The 22,065-nt window shown below is 42.6% G+C and overlaps 1 protein-coding gene across 1 annotated transcript in view; it reads left to right on the forward strand.

The window, feature by feature from the left end:
- The window catches only part of P4HA3 (prolyl 4-hydroxylase, alpha polypeptide III), a 37,839-nt gene extending 16,722 nt beyond the window's left edge, over nt 1-21,117 (forward strand). The window contains exons 6-13 of the mRNA XM_011942077.1: nt 2,280-2,443; nt 2,686-2,862; nt 8,285-8,349; nt 10,594-10,753; nt 13,827-13,889; nt 17,738-17,806; nt 19,219-19,315; nt 20,463-21,117. Of these exons, the coding sequence (XP_011797467.1) occupies nt 2,280-2,443; nt 2,686-2,862; nt 8,285-8,349; nt 10,594-10,753; nt 13,827-13,889; nt 17,738-17,806; nt 19,219-19,315; nt 20,463-20,533 (866 nt within the window). The 3' untranslated portion in view covers nt 20,534-21,117. The remainder of the gene's footprint in view (nt 1-2,279; nt 2,444-2,685; nt 2,863-8,284; nt 8,350-10,593; nt 10,754-13,826; nt 13,890-17,737; nt 17,807-19,218; nt 19,316-20,462) is intronic.
- Nucleotides 21,118-22,065: the final 948 nt, after the last annotated feature.

Genomic DNA, 22,065 nt, shown 5'->3' on the forward strand with positions numbered 1-22,065 from the left:
TTCAATGCATCGGGGGAAATTTTTAAGTTAGTTGGAAAATGCTGAGAAGATATCAACCTGTCCCTTCCTTCCTCCACCCAATCAATGATATATTAGTGTTGCTTCAATGGGAAAAAGCCCAGGAGTGGGAGCTAGTTTCTTCAGAGACATTTTAAAGACCCAGATTTTGGAAGCAGACCCAAGAATGAATGAAATCAGTGTGCACTATGTACACAAGAAGGAAAGTGACTCAGCAGGATTGCTCAGTTCAGCTGCTCACAGAGAGATGCCAGTTTTTCCCTTTAAGTCAGATCTTACTCTGTGATGCGTGCATCCTGCCCAGCCAGTGGGTCACATAATTCAGCATCATCCCCCCTTCAGGGAGTCCCCTGCTAACAACAAAATGAGTTAAACAGGAGGGAGATGCTTCCTAACTCAGCTATCTGCTTGGAAATGTTTGCTTCAAAGTTATATGTGTATATTTGCTTAACATTTTAGTGGTAGATGGCTTCCTAGGTTTCTCTTTAATACAGTATTTGTTTTGTTTTGCTTTTGCTTTTAGGGGTGTGGGTTTTTTTCTTTGTTGTTTGTTTTTTGGTTTTGTTTTTTGAGACAGAGTCTCTTTCTGTCACCCAGGCTGGAGTGCAATGGTGCGATCTTGGCTCACTGCAGTCTCTGCCTCCCAGGTTCAAGTGATTCTTGTGCCTCAGCCTCCCAAATAGCTGGGATTACAGCCATGTGCCACCATGCCCAGCTAATTTTTATATTTTTAGCAGAGAGGAGGTTCTGCCATGTTGGCCAGACTGGTCTCGAACTCCTGGCCTCAAGTGATCCACCTGCCTTGGCCTCCCAAAATGCTGGGATTACAGGCATGAGTATTTAGTATTTAGATACTAAAATGAGATACAAAAATCACTATTTTGTTTTAATATTTATAAAGTATTTCATATAGGACTTTACAATTGCATGTATACAGAACTTTTTAATGAATCAATTTAGTAACATTATTCCCTTCTGATAATTTAGCAAACAGTAGGATAAGGAAGTAGCTGTATATCTAAAAACACATGAGTAGTTAGTGGTACAAACAAAATTATAATCCAAACCTTCTTTATTTCTTTGCACTTGATCTATTAAATTTTTCGCTATCCACCCAAATTGTGTGCTTTTATAGGTGGATAATAGAACATGGCAAGTTGAGATTCCCAGTTTTATTTCTGGCTTTGCAATATTTTCACTGGGGTTTGGGCTTATAATTTCCATTCTCCAAAACTTCATTTCTTCTCTTATTAAAACAGAATGGTAATTTCTGCCCCTTCCTTTCCTCCTTTGCCAGGGTGATGCTTGTGGTTAGAAGCACACTGGGTTCCTGAGAGAAAGATGCTTTGGGAGCCTTAGAACAATTCAGCATCTCCTTCTGAGATGCATTGAGAGTCATGCAAAGAGACCAGCAGGCCATGGGTAGCTCTACCAATGCATGGGGCATCTTGCAGCCGAAGTGGGTACAGACAGGTGGGCATGAACAAGACACAAGATTTATTGGGTTTCCCAAGGGCCCTGTGGGAATCCAGTCTAGAGCCAAAGTCTAGAGTCCCTCTGCCCAATACTTCTTTGCTCTGGGTCTAGGCCAGTTAGGAGATTTGAAAGATCTAGTGGAGCCAGGAATGAATTAGCTTCCGGTTCTCTGGGGAAGAATAGATTGGGTCCTTTTGCAATAGGCTTTGGCTTTCTGGACTTCTCTTTCATTGCACTTATCATATTTTGTTGTAAGTGATAATTTAATGTCCTTTTTCTCCATTAGACTCTAAATTCTGGGAGGTCAGCCTGTAGCACAGTATCTGGTACATAGTAGATGTTCATTGAAGATTTACTGAATGGATGGGTGAAAGAATCAATGAATGAATGAATGAAGCTTCATCTTCCTTCATCTTCCCCATATATACCATCACACTATCCCAGAGCAGCCATCCTCATGATCCCTTGGCCTAAGAGTTTTAAGTTCCACTTTGCTTCCTAAAGCCCTTTGCACCTTTGCATCTTCAAAGGTGCAAAGGGCTTTGGGTACTTTAAAAAAACAAACAAACAAAAAACAAAAAAAAACAGGTACTTTAAAAAAAAAACCAGGTACTCTTCTGGGAGTCAGGGCCTTGTGTCCTCCTGTGCGTTGACATGAGGAGTTATTCAGGAGATCCTGTTGCCCATCTTGTGCGGCAGTGAAGCTGGAGGAAACCTTGGTGGCACTCCCTGCGGCCAGTGTTTGTTAATCCCTATTTTATATTCCCTGCTCTGATTTCTTCCAGGCCCAGATAATAAGAGGATGGCCAGGAATGTCTTGAAATATGAAAGGCTCTTGGCAGAGAGCCCCAACCAGGTGGTAGCTGAGGCTGTCATCCAGAGGCCCAATATACCCCACCTGCAGACCAGAGACACCTACGAGGGGCTATGTCAGACCCTGGGTTCCCAGGTAAGATTCCTCAGGGAAAGAGAAAGGGGGAGAAGCCTGGCTAGAGTGTGAGAAACTAGAATTGGGATAACATGAGGGGATAGAGCTGATGCATTAAAAACAATAAAGCTCACTTGGGCAGCATCAGAGTGACCACATTCTGTATCTCTTGCATTCCAATTTTTTTATGCCATAGTTCCCCTAAGTTGAGTTTTGCTCCTAGACCCTTCTTCTCTTGTGCTTATCCTATTCTTTCTTTCCAGCCCACTCTCTACCAAATCCCTAGCCTCTACTGTTCCTATGAGACCAATTCCAATGCCTACCTGCTGCTCCAGCCCATCCGGAAGGAGGTCATCCACCTGGAGCCCTACATTGCTCTCTACCATGACTTTGTCAGTGACTCAGAGGCTCAGAAAATTAGAGAGTTTGCAGAACCATGGGTGAGTGTCCTGAGAACCCACCAAGAATTTCTCTTTGTGTCTTCACATGCCTGGAGTTCAGGAGTGTTCAGAATAGGCAACCTGAACAACTAGACACCTCAAAGAGCTAAGGAGTTCCGAATGCCAACCATTCCATAAAACTAATCCATGGTGGAAAAAAATCACAATAGTGCTTGCCTCTGGATGGAAAGGATTAACTGGATGATGTGCAAGAGGATTCTCTGGGGTATTGAAAATGTGCTCTCAATATCTTGTTAGGGACATGGTACATGTGGCTGTATGCATTTGTCAAAACTCACCAAATGGTCTACTTGAGACCTGTGCATATCATTGTATGTAAGTTTAACCTAAGAAAATGCAAATAAAAAAGAACACTTCAAAAGTGTCAACCATTCCATATAATCGGTAGAGGTGGGGAAAAGGGTGAAATGACAGCGGCAAGGAGTAAAATCCTAGCACATATTTACAGAGTTAGAGTAGAAAGCTGAACTTCATTATTTGTTAAAAAGGAAACTGAGGCCCAGAGAGGGGAAGGGACTTGTTAAGGTCACACATGTAGCTAGAGCCACAGCTAGAACTTAGAGGTACAGTAGTCCCCCTTATTTGCAATTTTACTTTCTGTGGTTTCAGTTATTCTCAGTTCAGTACAATAAGATATTTTAAGAGAGAGAGGTCATTTTTCCATAACTTTAATACAGTATATTATTATTATTATTCTATTTTATTATTGTTAATCTCTGTGCCTCATTTATGAATTATAAATTATAACATATAATTATAAATTAAACTTTGTATTTCAATTATAATCATGATTATAATTTCGTTTTAAAAAGAACCAAAGGATGCCAGAGTGGTCAGGGCTAGCGGGCCCAACATAGGTGCAGGGCTTCAACTGAGTCTTCAAAGATGGGCAGGATGTGCTGAGAGAGAGAAGTGATGAGTGGGTGTGCTTTGGGAAAGGGACAGTGACTAGGAAGCAGAGATATTCAACACAAGCCACTGAGGCATCTGTCTTCAGTTCCCATGGGGGAGCCACTACCATGTCAGTCCAGGGCTGATTCCTGGGAGAGCCACAGACCAGACAGGCATCAGCAGCCCCAGAAAGACGCTTCTAGGGGAAGGAAGTGTGCCAAGGTCTGTGCATGCCAAATGGACGACATGGCCGTGAATGATTAAATAGACATCTCAGGGTGGGTCACTTCTCCTGTTTCCATGACAACAGGGCTGTTTTAAGGAAAAATTTAGTTATAATTTAGTTATAATGTAAGTATGATTATAATTAAATTACAATCATGATTAAATTAAATTTTGATTAAAGCCATCCCACACCGTCTTCACTCAGAGACCCAGCCAGACAGAGCAGCCTCTATATGGGACATTGCCAGTCTCATGGAAAAGGAAAAAGACAAATGGCAAACATGAGCTGGCTCATAAAGCTTCTGCGTGGAAGTGCCAGATGTTACTTCCACCCGTGTTTCGTTGGTCAGAGCAAAGCATGTGGCCACTACTGCAGTCAACAGCGAGGTTCTAATTCTTCGACAGGGAAAGCACTGCAAGTCACCAAGCCAAGCTGGATATCAATGGGAAGAGGACATTTAATCTTCCATTTGGAAGCATGCTAAATATTAAAAAATAATGCACCTTTATAAGCATGTTGCCTCTTTAAACATATTGTCTCAGAATTATTTCTGTCAAGCCAGACATTGTGCCGTTAACATGTGCAGTTCATCCAGGCAGCCGTTAGTCATTCATCAAGAGAGTAGAGCCCACTGTGTGCCAGACACTGGCCTGAGTGCTGGGCTTTTACAGTGAGATGAAGTATTGGTTCTTTCCTCTTGGGAACTTAGTGCACAATGGGGAAAAACAAATATTTACACTAAACTATGATACATGCTATCATAGAGGTGTGTGCAGGGAGTTGTACTACGCACATAAAAAAGGGAGGCTTCCTCTAAAGAAAAGGCAATTGGGTGGAGAACAGATGGGTAAGGGAGGAAGAATCAGGGAAGTCTTCACTGTAGAGGTGACATCTATCAGAGAAAGAAGGTGGCAAAGGGTATTCCAGAAAGACAAAACAGTATGTGCAAGGGCAACAGTATGTGATATGTGGTATGTTCAGAGACTGGGCAGAAACTTGGTGGCTGAAGTGTGCAAGGGATGGGGGCGAGAGGTAATAGGAGATGAGGCTAGATGTGAGACACCATTAGCAGATGCTATAAATGCCATGCCAGGGAGTTTGGATTTTATCCTTTAGGCAGCAGGAGAGCTGTTGGACAGTTTTAATGGGAGAGTTGCATGATCATGTCTGATTCTTAAGGAAGATTGTGACAGCAGACATGGATTGGAGGGAGAAGAGGAGCAATCATCATTTCATCTAAAAGCCCCTCCAGGACAGTCTAGAATCTTTGCACAGAAGTTTTTTGAGATAATTAAGCCCCACTGGTGAATTGGAGCAAGCAGGTTCAGCTTTGCAGTGAGCCAGCAGTAGTAGCTTTTGGCCAACAGCTACATTTTGCTTAGAACAGCCCTGTTACCATGGTAATGGGAGAAGTGACCCACCCAGAGACGTGGATTTAAATGTTCATGGCCGTGTCGTCCATTTGGCATGCACAGATCTTGGCACACTTCCTTCCCCTAGAAGAGTCTCTCTGGGGCTGCTGATGCCTGTCTGGTCTGTGGCTCTCCCAGGAATCAGCCCTGGACTGACATGGTAGTGGCTCCCGCATGGGAACTGAAGACAGATGCCTCAGTAGCTTGTGTTGAATATCTCTGCTTCCTAGTCACTGTCCCTTTCCCAAAGCACACCCACTCATTACTTCTGTCTCTCGGCACATCCTGCCCATCTTTGAAGACTCAGTTGAAACCCTGCACCTTTGTTGGGCCTGCTAGCCCTGACCACTCTGGCCTCCTTTGGTTCTTTTTTTAGAGCACCTTTTAGAGCCACATACAATTACCTATTCCTCCTCTGAACTCTAAGCTTTTCCTCACCGGTTGTTTGGTACTTAGTTTTTAAATGTATTCTGCCTTTTATGTGTTGTCTGACATCACCGACAGTTTCCTGGGTCAGCATCCTGTTTCCCCAGTCAGATTGTAAACTAGCAGGCATCTTCTTTCTGCAAATGCCTTGCCCATGTTCTTCCCATTGCTGCCAGAGTAATCTTTAAAAGCTCAGGTCTGACCATTCAAGCCCTTGCTGAAACTCTTTAATGGGTCACTTTTGCCCTTGAGTGCTTACAAGTCTCCATGGCCTGGCTGCTGCCAACCCCTTCCACCACATCTCCCCCAGCACTTGATGCTCCAGCTGCACACTCTTCCGTCTGCCTGGAATGAGCTGCCCTTGACTTCTCACCCGTATGATTCCACTGTGTCTCGTGGACATCCTGGAAAGACTTCCTGTCCCTCCTAAGAAGGGGCTATGTGCCCCTCTCTGTATTTCCATGGCATTCTATACTTACCTATTATGGCCCCATTAGATGTCTTAGGGGCAGGGACATTGTCTGGGTTAACATTGTTTTTCCAGGGCCTAGCACAGTGCTTAGCACAGAGAACAACCAATAAATATTTGTTCTAAAAAATGAGTGACTGGTACATGGACAATTAATGATTGTTACAGGAATTAAGTATAAGGTGGCTTCTTAATTTGAAGTGGAGAAAGGATTCCTTAGGTTTTTTTTTCTTCTTCTTTTTTTTTTTTTAACCATTGATTTGGCCCTAAAAGAACGGAAGGGAGCATCTCTCTTCTGTGAGTCTCTCCTCTACAAATGGCTCAGGACAGTACACCAGGGACAATGGATAGAGGCAACATCAATCCCCTTCTGATTTCCTGCTTCATAAGATTGTAGAGCCACATGATGAGAGGAACTCGCAAGCACATGTTGTTCCTGTGCTGCATTTTATAGATGGGGAAACAGGCTCAAGGAAAAGAAGTGGCTTTTCCAAGACTGTCTACCTGGTTTAGCAGGAGGGACAATGACATTATGGAAGCTTCAGAGAAGGGAAAGAGCTTCTGTCTGTGTAGCTCATTGCCCCAGGCTCTGCCTGCCTGTGAAGCACCAGAGCTGGGTCTGAGCCCTGTGAGCACCTTTAAGCACAGTGCCCTGTTTCATTCATTCATTTGTTTATTTAACCAGTACTAAGCACCTACTCCACCACCAGGCGTTGAATGGACCCTGGGGATACAGCACTGAAAAAAGGTCAAGTCCTTGCCCTCATGAGCTGACATTCTGATGACAGAGGCATTTACCCTCATATAAATAAATAATATTTCTCTTTCTGTCCCTGGATTTTGCAATTAGGAGACACTTTATTTAAAAATAATTTAGGCCTGCTATGTTGGCTCATTCCTATAATCCCAGCACTTTGGGAGGCCGAGGCAGGAGGATCCCTTGAGACCAGAAGTTCAAGACCAGCCTGGGCAACAAAACAAGACCCCATATCTACAAAAAACATTTTTTTAAAAAATTAGCCAGGTTTGGTGGCATGTGCTTATGGTCCCAGCTATTTGGGAGGCTGAGGTGGGAGGATTGCTTGAGTCTAGGAGTTGGAGGCTGTAGTGAGCTATGATTGTACTACTGCACTCCAGCCTGGGCAACATAGCAAGACCCTATCTCTAAAGATAATAATAATAATAATTTAAATGCTATATCTAGACATTCAGAACAAAAGAGAGGCATTTAATTAAACTAGTGTTATCAAAACTGTTGTTGTCTTTTCACAATCAAGGCAGTTGCAGCTATGAAAATCTCACAAGTACCCTCAACATTTATGACTATTATATATCAATTTTTTAAAAAAAGTAGTTGTAGCAAAAACAGATTCTGATTCTCCATAAGGAAAGGCTTTCATTAGAATATTCAAAAGGAGCAGGCTGCCTCTGAGTGTAGAGAGTTTCGTGTTGCTGGAGGTGTTCGTTTAATTCGACAAACACTTACGAAGTGCTTACCATAGGCCAGCCCCTGTGCCTGACCCTGGGAAACAAAGATGAATGAGAAATAGTCCCTGTTCTTACCTAACTCACAGTCTTGCAGATACAAAAGGGATTCAAATAACAGTTCAATTCAACTTAGCAAACTTTTATCGGGTGCTTACTGTTAACTAGACACAGTGTTAAAAGTTATTTTCTAAAGACCTATGACAATGCAAAAGACTTCCCATCCAAAATTAAAATTAAAATTAAGCCCTTGAATGCAAAAAAAAAAAAAAAGGGTTATTTTCAACTCTACGATCTTTAGTCCCTTATGGTCTTTTATTTTCAGGATTGATAGCTGTCACTAAATTAGTCCCACATGCAAAATGTCTTCTAATTAGGGAGGAACTGGTGTCTGTTATGTTTATGCTTAAGGGAGGAGCATGTCTGTCGAATGACAAGCCTTTCCTTTTGCATCCTAACCACTTGGACTTTGTCTTACATCCTTCCCACCAGCTACAGAGATCAGTGGTGGCATCAGGGGAGAAGCAGTTACAAGTGGAGTACCGCATCAGCAAAAGGTAAGAAGGGCCCTTCCTTGGTCATACCTGCTGCCCACCCTCAGGCCTGTAGCATAGCTGACTGCCAGTCAGCAACAGGGACCGCCAGAGGTGGAGAACTCCTAGTTCACATTTATAGCGATACATTCTTTTTAAGAGGGAGAAGTTTCCACTCCCGTTTCCCAGATTGTTAGATCATCTGAGGATTTAACTAGAAGGCCATTCGAGAGAGACTTGGAAGAACTCCTCTGGCCTAAACCAAAAAATAAGTCTGTAGTTGTTCTTCTAAACAGGATTGCTTTTCCAGAAGATATAGTCCTGTCTACATTTGTAATTTTAACTTTACAAGATTCTGTTCCCACCTCCTGACTCATATTCAAAGCATGACTTGCCAACAATGAGACCAGAAGGACAAATAGACTCTGTGGCCCTGATGGCTTCTGTAGAGGAGCAGATTCAGCTGTGAGAGCCCAGCTTTATCCCACCCCTCCAGCCCTGCCCACTCCCCACTGCAGCCCTTTACTTGCATCCGCCAAAGACATGTGAGACAGTGATGTCAGCATCCTTGGCAAGAGGCCAGACCTCAGAATGGGGATTTGTTTGTGCTGTCTGGGAAGGGAGGTGAGTGATCAAAGCTGTGATTCAGAATCATTTGGCTTAACTTACTTGGTCTAGTACATTAAGGGCCTTTCATATTAGTAGTTATTCTGTAAGCTATGGCAGGTCCCTATGACCTCAGCTTCATTGCTTTTTCTAACCTTTCTGATATTGTAGTGTCAGAGAGAAAATTCAGCCTTGGGTTAATTGCTTCCAGGGGAGCAGGTGGTATTTTCTTCCCTTTTCAGAACAAGGGACTACTTTCTTTCTCTACTTGCATCACTCTTCAGCTCTTTGACTTTTGATTCTGTCCTCACAACTTCACTGGAGCTGGTCTCCCAAAGGTCACCAGGGAACTTCTAATTACCAAATCGTTTTCCTGCTCGCACACCTTCACTGACTACCCATTATCCATAAAGTAATGTCCAGGTTCCATATCACAGTGTTTTCAGCTTTCTGTGTCATGCCCTGAGGCTGCTTCTCCAGCTGTATCTCCCGTTACTTCTTCCTATCTCCTTATGCATAATTTATTGCCACACGTCCATGTCTGTGCTTATGCTGTTTCTTCAGGCTGGAATACTCCTACATCTTTTCCATCTATTGAAATTTTATGTACCCTTCAAAATTTGGCCTAAATGTCACCATCTTACCTGAGTGCCCCACTGGAATGAACTTCTTCTTCCTCTGTGCTCCCCAGCACTTTAAAGTCTGTTTCTCAATTTTTCACCGTACCTTACTTTGTTCTTAGTTATATTTGTGTTTGTCCTTTCTCCCATAATCCATGAGCTCTTAGAAGGCAATAACCCTGTCTTGGGGATCTCTGTAAACCTAAGAGCATGTGGCATAGCACTCTCTTGCACTCTATTTAAAAGAATGAACACATTAGTTCATCAAAAGCAAAGAGCGAAGAAATGGTCTTCCATATCATGCCAAGGCTCTTCCCTCAGAACCTTATGGTCTCCCCAGGAGGCCCACTGGCTTTAGGGAGCACTTCCTCATTTTCCAGGGACATAAATTCTGATTCCAAAATTGCCACTTTGTCAGAACCTCAACAAGACATTCAGGAAAAGAGACTGAACTCTGCTGTTTGGTCTTTGCCCTATCCTGGCTTGTCTTGCAGTAGAGCAGAGATTTTCCTGTGTTTAAAAGTAACACTAACATATAGCTCACAAAGTGTCTTCATAAGCATTGCCTCTCACAATCTTTTTAAGTCTGTGAAGTAGATATTATTATCATCTCAATTTTATAGACAACACACTGACCCTTAGAGAGGTTAGTGGTTAAATACTTTACTTAGGATCACAGAGGATCGGGGACTCGTCACATTTCTCTAAATCTCAAGCTTTTCCCAGTGTATCCGGGTCCCTCTGTTCAGATGTCTCTACACCATAGTAGCTTTGAAGACCGGGGTTTTGTCTTATTCCTCTTTGTATCTCAATGCCATGAGATTGTTGAGGTAGAGAACAAAGTGAACTGGGCAGACATACCATGAGGAATGAGTAGGTAATTAGGCAGTTATGTCTGTCTTCCCTCCCTCTCTTCCTTCCTTCCTTCCATCCTTCCTTCTGGCAATTAACATAATTTATTTGTTTATTCACTCATTCAGAGACATCATTTAGTCATTTCAGGCATCAGATCATTGATGCTTCAATCTGTGGTGTGTTTTAGTGCCTGGCTGAAGGACACCGTTGACCCAATGCTGGTGACCCTTAACCACCGCATTGCTGCCCTCACAGGCCTTGATGTCCGGCCTCCGTATGCAGAGTATCTGCAGGTGGTGAACTATGGCATCGGAGGGCACTATGAGCCTCACTTTGACCACGCTACGGTAATGGTGGACTCAATGACCAATCCCCTGGGGTAGTAAGCCAGGCCATTATTTATTTCTCTGAGGCAGAGCTCTTGTAGGCTCTCAGGGAATACTAAGTGAAACCTTAGAACAAAGGTTCTTGTTCTAGAAACATCTGAAAGCATTAGTTTCAAGCATATTGTTGCTGACTCATTTTCTTGTCTGCCACCATCTCTCTTCTAAAATTTGCTGGTGAGGGAAGAATGTGGCTTGTCATGGAATCATCTGACTTCTTCACTCAGGGACTTCCTGGTGAGGATTGTCCTTCCTCCAGTAACTCTTCTATCCTCATGATCTCAACTGGCCATCTTTGCTGATAATAGCAAATATATATATTTTTAAATTTTAGATTCATGGGGTATATATGCTTGATTTTATTTACGTATTTATTTATGTATTTATTTTTTTCTTTATAGGCCGGGTCTTGCTCTGTTGCCAAGGCTGCAATGTAGTGGCACCATCATAGCTCACTGCAGCCTTGAACTCCTGGGCTAAGCAATCTTCCCATCTCAGCCTCCCAAGTAGCTCTAGGACTACACCTGGCTAATTAAAAAAATTTTTTTTTGTAGAGACAAGGTCCTGCTATGTTGCCCAGGCTGGTCTTGAACTCCTGGGCTCAAGCAATCCTCCCACCTCAGTCTCCCAAAGTGCTGACATTACAGGAGTGAGCCACTGCACCCAGCTGTGCTTGTTATATGGGCATTACATGTGTAATGGTGGGGACTACACTTCCAGTGTACCCGTCACCCAAATATTGAATGTTGTACCTGATACGTAATTTTTCAACTCTCACTCCCCTTTCACCCTCCCCCATTTTGGAGTTTCCAGTGTCTGTTACCTGCATCTTTATGTGCATGTGTACCCATTGTTTAGCTCCCACTTGTAAGTGAGAACATGCAATATCTTATCTTCTGCTTTTGAGTTAGTTCATTTAGGATAATGGCCTCCAGCTCCATCCACGTTGCTGCAGAGGAAATGATTTCATTCTTTTTATGGCTGGATAGTATTCCGTGTTGTATATATACCATACTTTCTTTATTAAATCAACCATTGGTGGACATTTAGGTTGGTTCCATTACTTTGCTGTTGTGAATAATGCTGCAATAAATATCTGGGTGCAGGTGTTTTTTTCTTTAATATAATACTTTATTTTCCTTTGGGTAGATACCCAGTAGTGATTTTTGAGGATTAAAATGACCTCCCCAAAATTGATCTATAAATTGAACCCCAGCTTTATAAAAATTCCAGGAGGGTTATTTTTATAGAAATTAACAAGCTGATCCTAAAATGTATATGGAAATGCAAAAAACCTAGAGCAGCCAAAACAATTTTGAAAAAGAAGAACACATTGGAGGACACACACTACCTGATCTCAAAACTTAGTATAGAGCTACAGGAATCAAGGCAGTGTGGTACCAGTGTAAGGAGAGACACATAGGTCAATGGAACAGAACAGAGTCCAGAAATAAACCAACACATTTATGATCAATTGATTTTGACAAAGGTGCCAAGGAAATTCAGTGAAGAAGATATAATCTTTTCAATAGATGGTATTGGAACAATTTAATATCTATCTGCAAAATAATAATGACTATACATCCTTATCTCACACCATATAGGAAAATTAACACAAAATGGATCATAGATGTAAATGTAAAACTATAAAACTTCTAGAAGAAAACATAAGAGAAAATTTTTGTGACCACAGGTTAGGCAAAGATTTCTTAGATAGGACACCAAAGTATGATCCATAAAAGAAGAAAAAAACTGATAAATTGGACCTTATCACATTATTCTTCGGTTTTCAAAAAACATCATTAGAAAAGGAAAAGATAAGTCACCAACTAGGAGAAAATATTTGCAAATCATATATTTGGTAAAGAACTTGTATCCAAAATATCTATAGAACCTTTATAACTCAGTAATAAGATAATTCAATTTTTTTAATGGACAAAAAATTATTTGAGTAGGCACCTCTCCAAAGAGGATAAATGAATGGCCAAGAAGCATATGGAAAGAAGCTCAACATCATTAGGGAAATGCAAATTAAAACCACAGTGAGATAGCACTGCACTCTCTTACGATGGCTACAATAAAATAAGATTATACCAAGTGTTGGTGAGGATGTGGAGGAACTGAAGCTCTCATACACTGCTAGTGGGAATACAAAATTATACAGACACTTTGGAAAAAAGTCTGACAGTTTCTTAAAACGTTAAAGGTTCACCTACTTATGATCCAGCCATTTCACGCCTATGTATTTTACCCAAAAGAAAAAGAAAATATGTCTCTACAAACACTTGTACACAAAAGTTTATAGTAGCTTTATTTGCAATAACCAAGAATTGGAAACAGCCCGGATGTCTGTCAACAGGTGAATGGATAAACAAATTTTGATATATCTGCACAATGGAATGCTATAGAGAGAAAGCAGATAAGTGGGTTGCCTGAGGTTGGAGGTGGGAGCAGGGATTGACTGCTAATTGGCATGAAGGAACTTTCCAGCAGATGGAAGTGTTCTGTGTTCTAAACCTCAATCGTGGGAATGATTGGATGACTGTTAAAATTTACTAAAACTTACTGAACAGTAGGCTTACAAGGGGTGAATTTTATGGAATGTAAATCATATCTCAAACTGTTCCATGACAAAAGGAAAAGAGTATGTCTCTTCAGCAAGTAACTGGGACTCTGGCCTTCTGATTTGGTATTCCTACAGAATAATTATCTGTAATATTTTATATATTAATTGCTGTATTTCACAGAAAACTCAGAGGTGCAATTAACCCCTCATGTAGTACTTTCATTACCGACAAGTAGTTCTCTTTGGTTAGTATACAATTTTTTTATATAAGTATCTAATAAATTAGTAAAAAAAAAAATTGTATTAAGTACCTGCCAGCAAAGACGGGCACATACTCCAGTAGGTGTAGCTCAGAACTATATCCCATCTTTGACACCCCCATTTTACTTCTATTTGTATTAATAGTGAAATCCTGTTTGTCCCACTGGTGCCATGTGCGTAAAATAATGATATGTTCTGTTTTTTTCTCAGTCACCAAGCAGCCCCCTCTACAGAATGAAGTCTGGAAACCGAGTTGCAACATTTATGATCTATGTGAGTCTTGCTCTGGGCTTCTTACTTCATGACTGACTATAGCTCCACTTTACTTTATTGTTTTCAAAGCAATTTCATATATTGATTTTATCTGGTACTCAGTGCAAAAATCTCCCAGAATTTTGCAAATTTCAGACAGCATTTTTGATAGGCACTGTAGGAGATGTAAAGAAATACAAGACAAGGTTTCTACCCTTAAAGAGCTGACGGTGTATAAATCTAAATATGACGTTGGTATGGGCAGTGGATTAGGATGGGAAGTGGAGCTCCACTGAAGGCAAGGAGATAGAGGGACTTGAACAACACAGGAGGAGGCTCTGAGAGTCTGTGTCCTTGAGGTCTCATGGACTAATCAGTGTTGAAAAACAACCCATAGATGAGGTTGTGGAGCTGTGGGGAGAGACACGGATGAGGAATGAGGCAGCAGATTTACAAGAGGGAAGAATAGAGACACTGAGAGAAATTCAGCGAGTGCTGCCTCTGATATTTAGTGAAAATTATCTTCCTTACCTCTCTCTATAAAATCTTCAGTAAAATCTCCATGACACCCCTTTCAAAATACAACAATAAATTATACTTCTCTCCTAATTCCTGGCCTGATCAGGAGTCGGCCCCAGTCTGTATCATCTCACCTATCCCCTTTCCTTCAGATCATGTGGGTTTACTTCCTTCTCTGTGGCAAGCCATAATTTCAATCACCTGTCACTGGAAGAGATTATTAGAATTAACCACTTATTAGAAGAGATATCTTACTGTTAACTGAAGGGGCTCTATATAACAACCAAGGATGAAGTCCTTGTTTCAGGCTCATTAGAATAGCAGACATCCTGCACCCCAGCTCTTCCTCTTCTATTAGGACTGTTTCTGGTCTCCACAGGACAGCCAAGAAAGGGCAGTTGGAGGCCAGCATTCTGTGTAGTCTTTAATGCCAGCAATGTCCATGTGTTTCTCTATGTGGCTCGGTTCTGTACTTCCTATGGAACTGGAAGGCTTCCACTTACAATGGTGTCTGGCCTCATTCTGATCATTCTGAGGTCAGGTGTCAGGCAGGGGACACATCTTGGAGCTGCAGCTGGTTGCATCTCTGGTTTAGCACTCCAGCTGTCATGGGAGGTCACAGACAGTGAAAGAATGAACTACTGCCAAAAAATAGGGCATCTAGGGCACAATGTATCTCTGTTCTTTATCCCCTCAATATCTCCTATGGCTGGTTCCCTGGTTACAGGGCCTCAGTTACTATAGCAAAGGTAGCATGGGTATAAAAACCCAGTAATTTTAAATGCCAAATGCATGTGTGTGTGTTTGTGTTTGTGCACGCACTCTCACACACTTTCACATGCATGTGCATTAATGTGCATTTGCGTTTTAAGTATTTGAGACACAGTGGAATGGAATGCACTTTGGGTTTGGAGTCAGTTGACCTAATCCTGATTCTGCCACTTACTATGTGACCTCAGCACAGATTACATCTATTATTTGAGCTCACTTTTTGCCCTGTGCTTCCTCATAGTGTTGTGAGGATCTGATGAGATAAAGTAAGAAGGGATGTCACTCTGGAAAGTTCCATACTGTATGTTTCTGTCATGGTATCCTACAGAGCAATTAAAGGAAAGGGTCTCGTAAAGGGGAATCAGTATCGTGGGACCTGGGAAGTGCTAGATTATGCCTAAGTCTTTTATCTGCAGGTTGGGATTTCTTGAGACAATTTCAAGACAAACATTTCTCAAGACAAATGTTAAGGTTTGTGGGAAACCTAAGACTGATATTGTAGGGAGAAAATAATCTTTAAGAAGTACAGAGGGTTGAGTTGAAATCCAGTTGGTGATTTTCTGCTCAGATTGGACATAGATCAGTCTCAAGCTGGGTGCAGTGTGTGCACCTGTAGTCCCAGCTACTTGGCAGGCTGAGGCAAGAAAATCGCTTGAGCCCAGCAGTTTGAGTCCAGCCTGGGTAACAGAGTGAGACCCTGTCTCTATTAAAAAAAAAAAAAATCAGCCCCAATACAAAACAGTAGAAGGTATACAGAGGGAAGATTTCCCTCCCTTCCCCACTGTTCTCATGGTCCATGCTGTGCTCATGAGCTTCATTGCATGCAGAATCTGATTTTCTTTTTAATGTGTTGGCTATGTCATTCCTTTCCACCATATTGTAAAACCACAGGTAAAAGAATGCAGGAAAGTCCAGGTTGCCCCTTACTGGCAAGGGCTGGAATAGAATAATCTAATTTGTTAGTTACCTAAACACAAGGAACCAATTGTTGTTCTTGTCGGCTTTCCCAGTGTGCTACAGGGGGAGCCAAGGAATGCTGATAGTCAGCACTGCCATTTCCAGGTTCCAAATCACCACGTCAGTTCACTTGCATCTGCCAAGGGCCAGCGTCCTACCTCCTATACCTCTTGCTCTGTAACACAAGTAAATGTGCTGGGATCTGACTGCCATAAGAGTAAAGAGCATGAACCTTCTGGTAGATAGTGCTAGGCAGCGTGAGGTAAAACTGGCACTCTTGTGTGATGCAACTGCTGCAAAAATAATTTAGCAAAATGTATAAGTATAAAATTTATGCATATCCTTTTGACCCCATAATACTAGTGCTAAGACTCTTTCCTAAGAAAACAATCCAAAATGCAAAGTGATTTTTTTTTTCATTAAGTTGTTCAGTGCAGTGTTGTTTATAATAATAAATGTTTGGATATGACCTAAATTTCCAAAGGTGTAGCATGATGGTTATGAGCAGGGACTTTGTAATCACACGGCACTGGCTCAGCTCAAATCCTGGCTCTGTCTTGGAAGAGTCATGTGACCTTTTATAAGGTACCTAAGCTCTCTGAGACTTGGTTTCTTCATCTGTAAAATGAGAAGAGTTAAAAGTAATAACAATTGTAATTCCTAGGATTGTTTTGAGGAATAAATGAGATAATATATTTGTAAGGACATAGTGTAACGTCTAGCATATAGTCAGTGCCCAATAAATGTCAACTATCACTAAGTCAACTGTAACTTTTTTCTGGATGGTACAATGATAAGTATTGGTATTTGAAAATATTCTCCTGTTTTAAAAAAGTTTATAATTATTATATATTTCTGTGACAACCAGAAAAAAAGCTTCACATTAAGAAAACATATGCATAATCCTAGAACAGACCAGTGATGGGTTAGCTTGGGTTTCCTGGAGAGGAGCAGAGTGATCTGGAGAATACACCAAAGGTGTAATGAGTAGTTCCTATGATGCCCAGCTTCCAAGAAGAATCATAGTCTAAACTGGTTTTCAAGCCACAAGTCATGATCCGTTATAGGTTGTGAGATTAGTTTAGTGATTCTAATGATGAGCATTTCAGAGAACTACGCTGGAATAGAATAAAATAAAATAGAGAAGATCAGAAGTTATCTCAGATAGTAAGAATGTTTTATGACAATTATATTTCAGGCTGTGTGTGTGTGTGTATATGTGTGTGTGTGTGTGTTTGTGTGTATGTGTGTGTGTTTGTATGTGTGTGTGTGTGTGTGTGTGCCTTGGGTCATTATTTAAAATGTATTTTTTCCTAAGGGTCTCAGTCAAAAAAGTTTGAATCTACTTATTGTAGCCCTCAATAAGGATGTTAACTGGAAGGGAAAAGAAAGAAGGAATACCAAAACATTATCCTCTTGTGGCCCTGTAGGCAACACCAATGCCATTGAGTAGGCTCCCGAAATTCCTCCTAAGTTGGATCACTGTCTTTCAAGTATTTCTCTCAGAGTTGAATAGAAGACCATGGGAAGGAATCTAGGAATCTATGCAGAAATGACGTCATATGACAGGGTAGGGAAGTCGGTGGCTGTTTTAACTCTGGCTTCTTCCTCTGGTCTTGTAGCTGAGCTCAGTGGAAGCCGGAGGAGCCACAGCCTTCATCTATGCCAACCTCAGTGTGCCTGTGGTTAAGGTGAGTGGGGCCCTGGTCCCAGAAGATGGAGTTGAGGGAGTGCAGCGCTCACCCCCTAACCTTCACGCTCTCTGTGCTTGCAAGCCCGTTCCTGGGAGGAGGGCCAAAAAGAGGTCTTCCCCAATTCTCAGAATCACAGATCATCCAATAGTCTTCTTTACTATCACAAACATGCTTGTCACTTGTGTCTCTATTTGTTATTTTATTTACACTTACCTTGCAGGTAGATGATTACACGTCTGTCTTCCCTGTCACAGTACAGCTCCTCAAGATAAGAGCTCTGTTTTATTTACTTTGGATCCTCTACAGCATCTAGTTCCTTCCATTATTAGTTCAGTCCACATTAAGAGCTAGAGAAACAGAGGGTGCAGAGGGAAATTCATAGCCCTTTGATCCAGGAGTTTACAGAGATGTCAGCAGGCATTATGATGGTACAATAGGAATTTGGAAAGGATAGGCGCTGAGGAGAACCGAGTGTAAGAGATTTGCTTCATGAATGAGTATTTCCTCCAAATTTCAGATCAGTCCAACTCCCTGGCAGCCCTTACCTAATTTAGGAATGAAATGTAGATAACTAAACGAGATCATTCCTGTAAAGCAGGTAGTACGGTCCCTGACGCATTCTAAGCATTTGATAAATCAATGCCAGGTGTCTCTGAATGCTCAGGAACTTGGTGCCTCTTGTAGGCTTGGGAACATAGAGACTGCCAATGCATCCTGGAAAGCTCTTCATGACCTGGGGTTTTGTCTACTTTGAGGGCCAAGGTTAAAGTAATTTGACTATAGGAAGTAGATAGGGCAAAGAAGCAGTGTGTAGGGGAAAAACATACAGGATTTAGCGTCAGAACACCTGGGCTTGTGTCCTCACTTTGCTCCTTCTTTTGTTGCATTATTTAAAGCCCTGGGCCTCCAGTTCTTTGCTAGGAAAATGGGGATTATGATAGTGCCTGCTCCCTGAGGGTGTTAGTCATAAGTGCCTATGGGAGGAAAAGGTTCTGAGTTGGTGATGTGCTTGGCTGTGTAAGGAATATTTTGTTCCACCTTGTGGTTTTGTTGGGTGTTTCTCCTCAGTGACCCGGTGACAAACATGCTCACCTTTCTCCCAGAACTCACCATGCTGTCTTGTTCAGGTCTGTTTTATGTCTATTTCTTGTGAGCTCCTGGAGAGCAGAATTGGACGTGATTTGTCTCTGCAGCCCCAGGACCTGGGGCGCAGTGGACTCCGTCAGTGACCCATGCATGAATGAGTAAATGGCAACTTATGCCATTTTGTGCCATTTTATGCATGCATTGCCCCCAGACTGCATGGAAAGGCTTCTTCAATGACATGTCTGCATTTGTCCTTAGTATGTGCTTCCCGAGGACTGAGGTTCTGGGCTGACCCTCCCTGGGGCTGGACCCTCTTGTTTCAGAATGCAGCACTGTTTTGGTGGAACCTGCATAGGAGTGGTGAAGGGGACAGTGACACACTTCATGCGGGCTGTCCTGTCCTGGTGGGAGATAAGTGGGGTAAGTCCGGCCTTTCTGAGCATGAGAAGGGGGTACGGGGTGCAGAGTAGAGTGAAACAGGGGATGGGTGGGACCTAGCACAGCCATCCCATTCTAAACGCTTCATTACAGTGCCACATTATATTGAGAAGATCAGATTATGAATGAGGTCCCCCCTGGCCGGGCGCGGTGGCTCAAGCCTGTAATCCCAGCACTTTGGGAGGCCGAGACGGGCAGATCACGAGGTCAGGAGATCGAGACCATCCTGGCTAACACGGTGAAACCCCGTCTCTACTAAAAAATACAAAAAACTAGCCGGGTGAGGTGGCGGGCGCCTGTAGTCCCAGCTACTCGGGAGGCTGAGGCAGGAGAATGGCGTGAACCCGGGAGGCAGAGCTTGCAGTGAGCTGAGATCCGGCCACAGCACTCCAGCCCAGGCGACAGAGTGAGACTCCGCCTCAAAAAAAAAAAAAAAAAAAAAAAGAATGAGGTGCCCCCAACAGATTGGGAGCCCATAACAGGCAGGGGTTCCTGTTACAGAGTAACTGTCAGTAAAGATTTATTCACCTGACCAGATAGGCTTTGATTCCTGAGGACCTCCAGAGAGGAATATGTTGTCCCATCCACACTCTACCTGAAGGGAAGATGTGTCAAGCCATTGCCTCTCGCATTTAGTGTTCTCCATGAGGAGGTGGGAAAACAAAGAAGAGATCAGTAAGCAGATGGACGTGTTTATGTCACATATACGTCCAGGAGCACTTAGCTCTGAATACAGAAAAAGAAGTGGAAGGGGGCTCATGAGCTGAGGTGGAGGCTGCCAGGAGATGCCATCCGTTTTTCTCTTAGTACTCTGGAATGGCTTCATGGGAGACATGGGCTTCTAAAATGAAGGGTGAGTGACCTTAGTTCCCAAACATTTGAAAATGAATTTACAGGAGACAGGACCTGTCACGTTTTTCTAGAGGACAATGTCCTCTTTGCTATTTATCTGCTGGAAGAAACAGCTTGTAGTCCATAGTGAGGCCAGAACTAGGATGGGCAAGTGAGTTGCCTAGGATGCAGAATTTACGGGGCACTCACATGCCCCTGTGAGTGCGCACCAGTCTGCAGCACTGCTTCTGTTTGCTCTGCTGAGTCTGCTGTCTCCTTCTTCCCTGTTCTCTCCCAGTGGCCAACAAGTGGATACATGAGTATGGACAGGAGTTCCGCAGACCCTGCAGCTCCAGCCCTGAAGACTGAACTGTTGTCAGAGAGAAGCTGGTGGAGTCCTGTGGCTTTCCAGAGAAGCCAGGAGCCAAAAGCTGGGGTAGGAGAGGAGAAAGCAGAGCAGCCTCCTGGAGGAAGGCTTTGTCAGCTTTGCCTGTGCCTTGCAAATCAGAGGCAAGGGAGAGGTCGTTACCAGGGGACACTGAGAATGTACCTGTGATCTGCTCCAGCCATGGGAGTCAGAGTAGGATGCATAGTACAAAGGAGGGGGGAGTGGAGGCCTGAGAGGGAAGTTTCTGGAGCTCTCTGTTGGGAACAGGACATCTCGACAGTCTCAGGTTCGATCAGTGGGTCTTCTGGCACTTTGAACCTTAACCACAGGGATCAAGAAGTGGCAATGAGGACACCTGCAGGAGGGGCTAGCCTGACTCCCAGAACTTTAAGCCCTTCTCCCTACTGTCTCTGTTGCAGCCCAAGTAGGGAGTGTCCCCCTCCCAGAAGCATATCCCAGACGAGTGGTACATTGTATAAGGATTTTTTTTAAGTTGAAAGCAACTTTCTTTTCTTTTTATATGATGGTTTTTTAATACAGTCATTAAAAATGTTTATAAATGATTTTCCCAACTGAGAATATTCTTACATTATAATGCTGAGTGGAAAAAAAGGCACAGTACAGTTGGCCCTCCACATCCATGTGTTCCCCATCTATGGATTCCACCTCAGATTGAAAATATTTGAAAAAAAACCATGGATGATAACAGACTTTATTCTGTACATGCTCGGTACAGAAAGAATAGATTGTATTGTATTCCCTAAACAACACAGTATAACATCTTCTTACACAGTTTTTAAATTGTGTTAGGTATTATAAGTAATCTAGAGGTGACAAAGTATATGGGAGGATGTGTGCAGGTTGGAGGTTATATGCAAACACTACACCATTTTATACAAGAGACTCGAACATCTGTAGATTTTGGTGTCCTCTTGAAGTCCTGGAACCAACTCCCCATGGATGCTGAGGAATGACTGTACAGCATTTTATTTATGCTGTAATCTCAGTGCAGCTCACCTCCCACCACTGTCCCCAGCTACATTCCAGATACTGGAATTCTTTCTTGTCCCCATCACCGCCGTGTCCATCACCACCACCTTCACTTCCACTTCTCAGCCCTTGACATTTGCCATCCCCTCAGTCTTTCCACTGCTGAGCTCTTTTCATCATTCCACTCAATGCAGTCGCTCAATATTACCTCACAGAGCTTCCATGACCATGCCATCACCCAGCCACTTTCTTTCATATGAACTGACTTTGTTTTCTTCATAACACTTATCAGGATTGAAATGACTTTGTTCATTTGTTTAACTTTGGTCAGTTGCCTTCCTTGCAGTGAAAGTGCTTTGTGGCTGTGCTGTACTTTGTAAATGCCTCTATTCCAGCCCTCAGGTCACTGAATTTCAATGTTTATGTATTTGCCAGGCTGCCCCCTCTAGGCTCTGTGCTCCTCATTCCTCTTGGTAGCCCCAGAAGAAGGTCTGGTTCAACATAAGTAGGCATTCAGCAGTTC

This window comes from Colobus angolensis, unplaced genomic scaffold, assembly GCF_000951035.1.
Source record: "Colobus angolensis palliatus isolate OR3802 unplaced genomic scaffold, Cang.pa_1.0 Scaffold205, whole genome shotgun sequence".
Taxonomy (NCBI): domain Eukaryota; kingdom Metazoa; phylum Chordata; class Mammalia; order Primates; family Cercopithecidae; genus Colobus; species Colobus angolensis.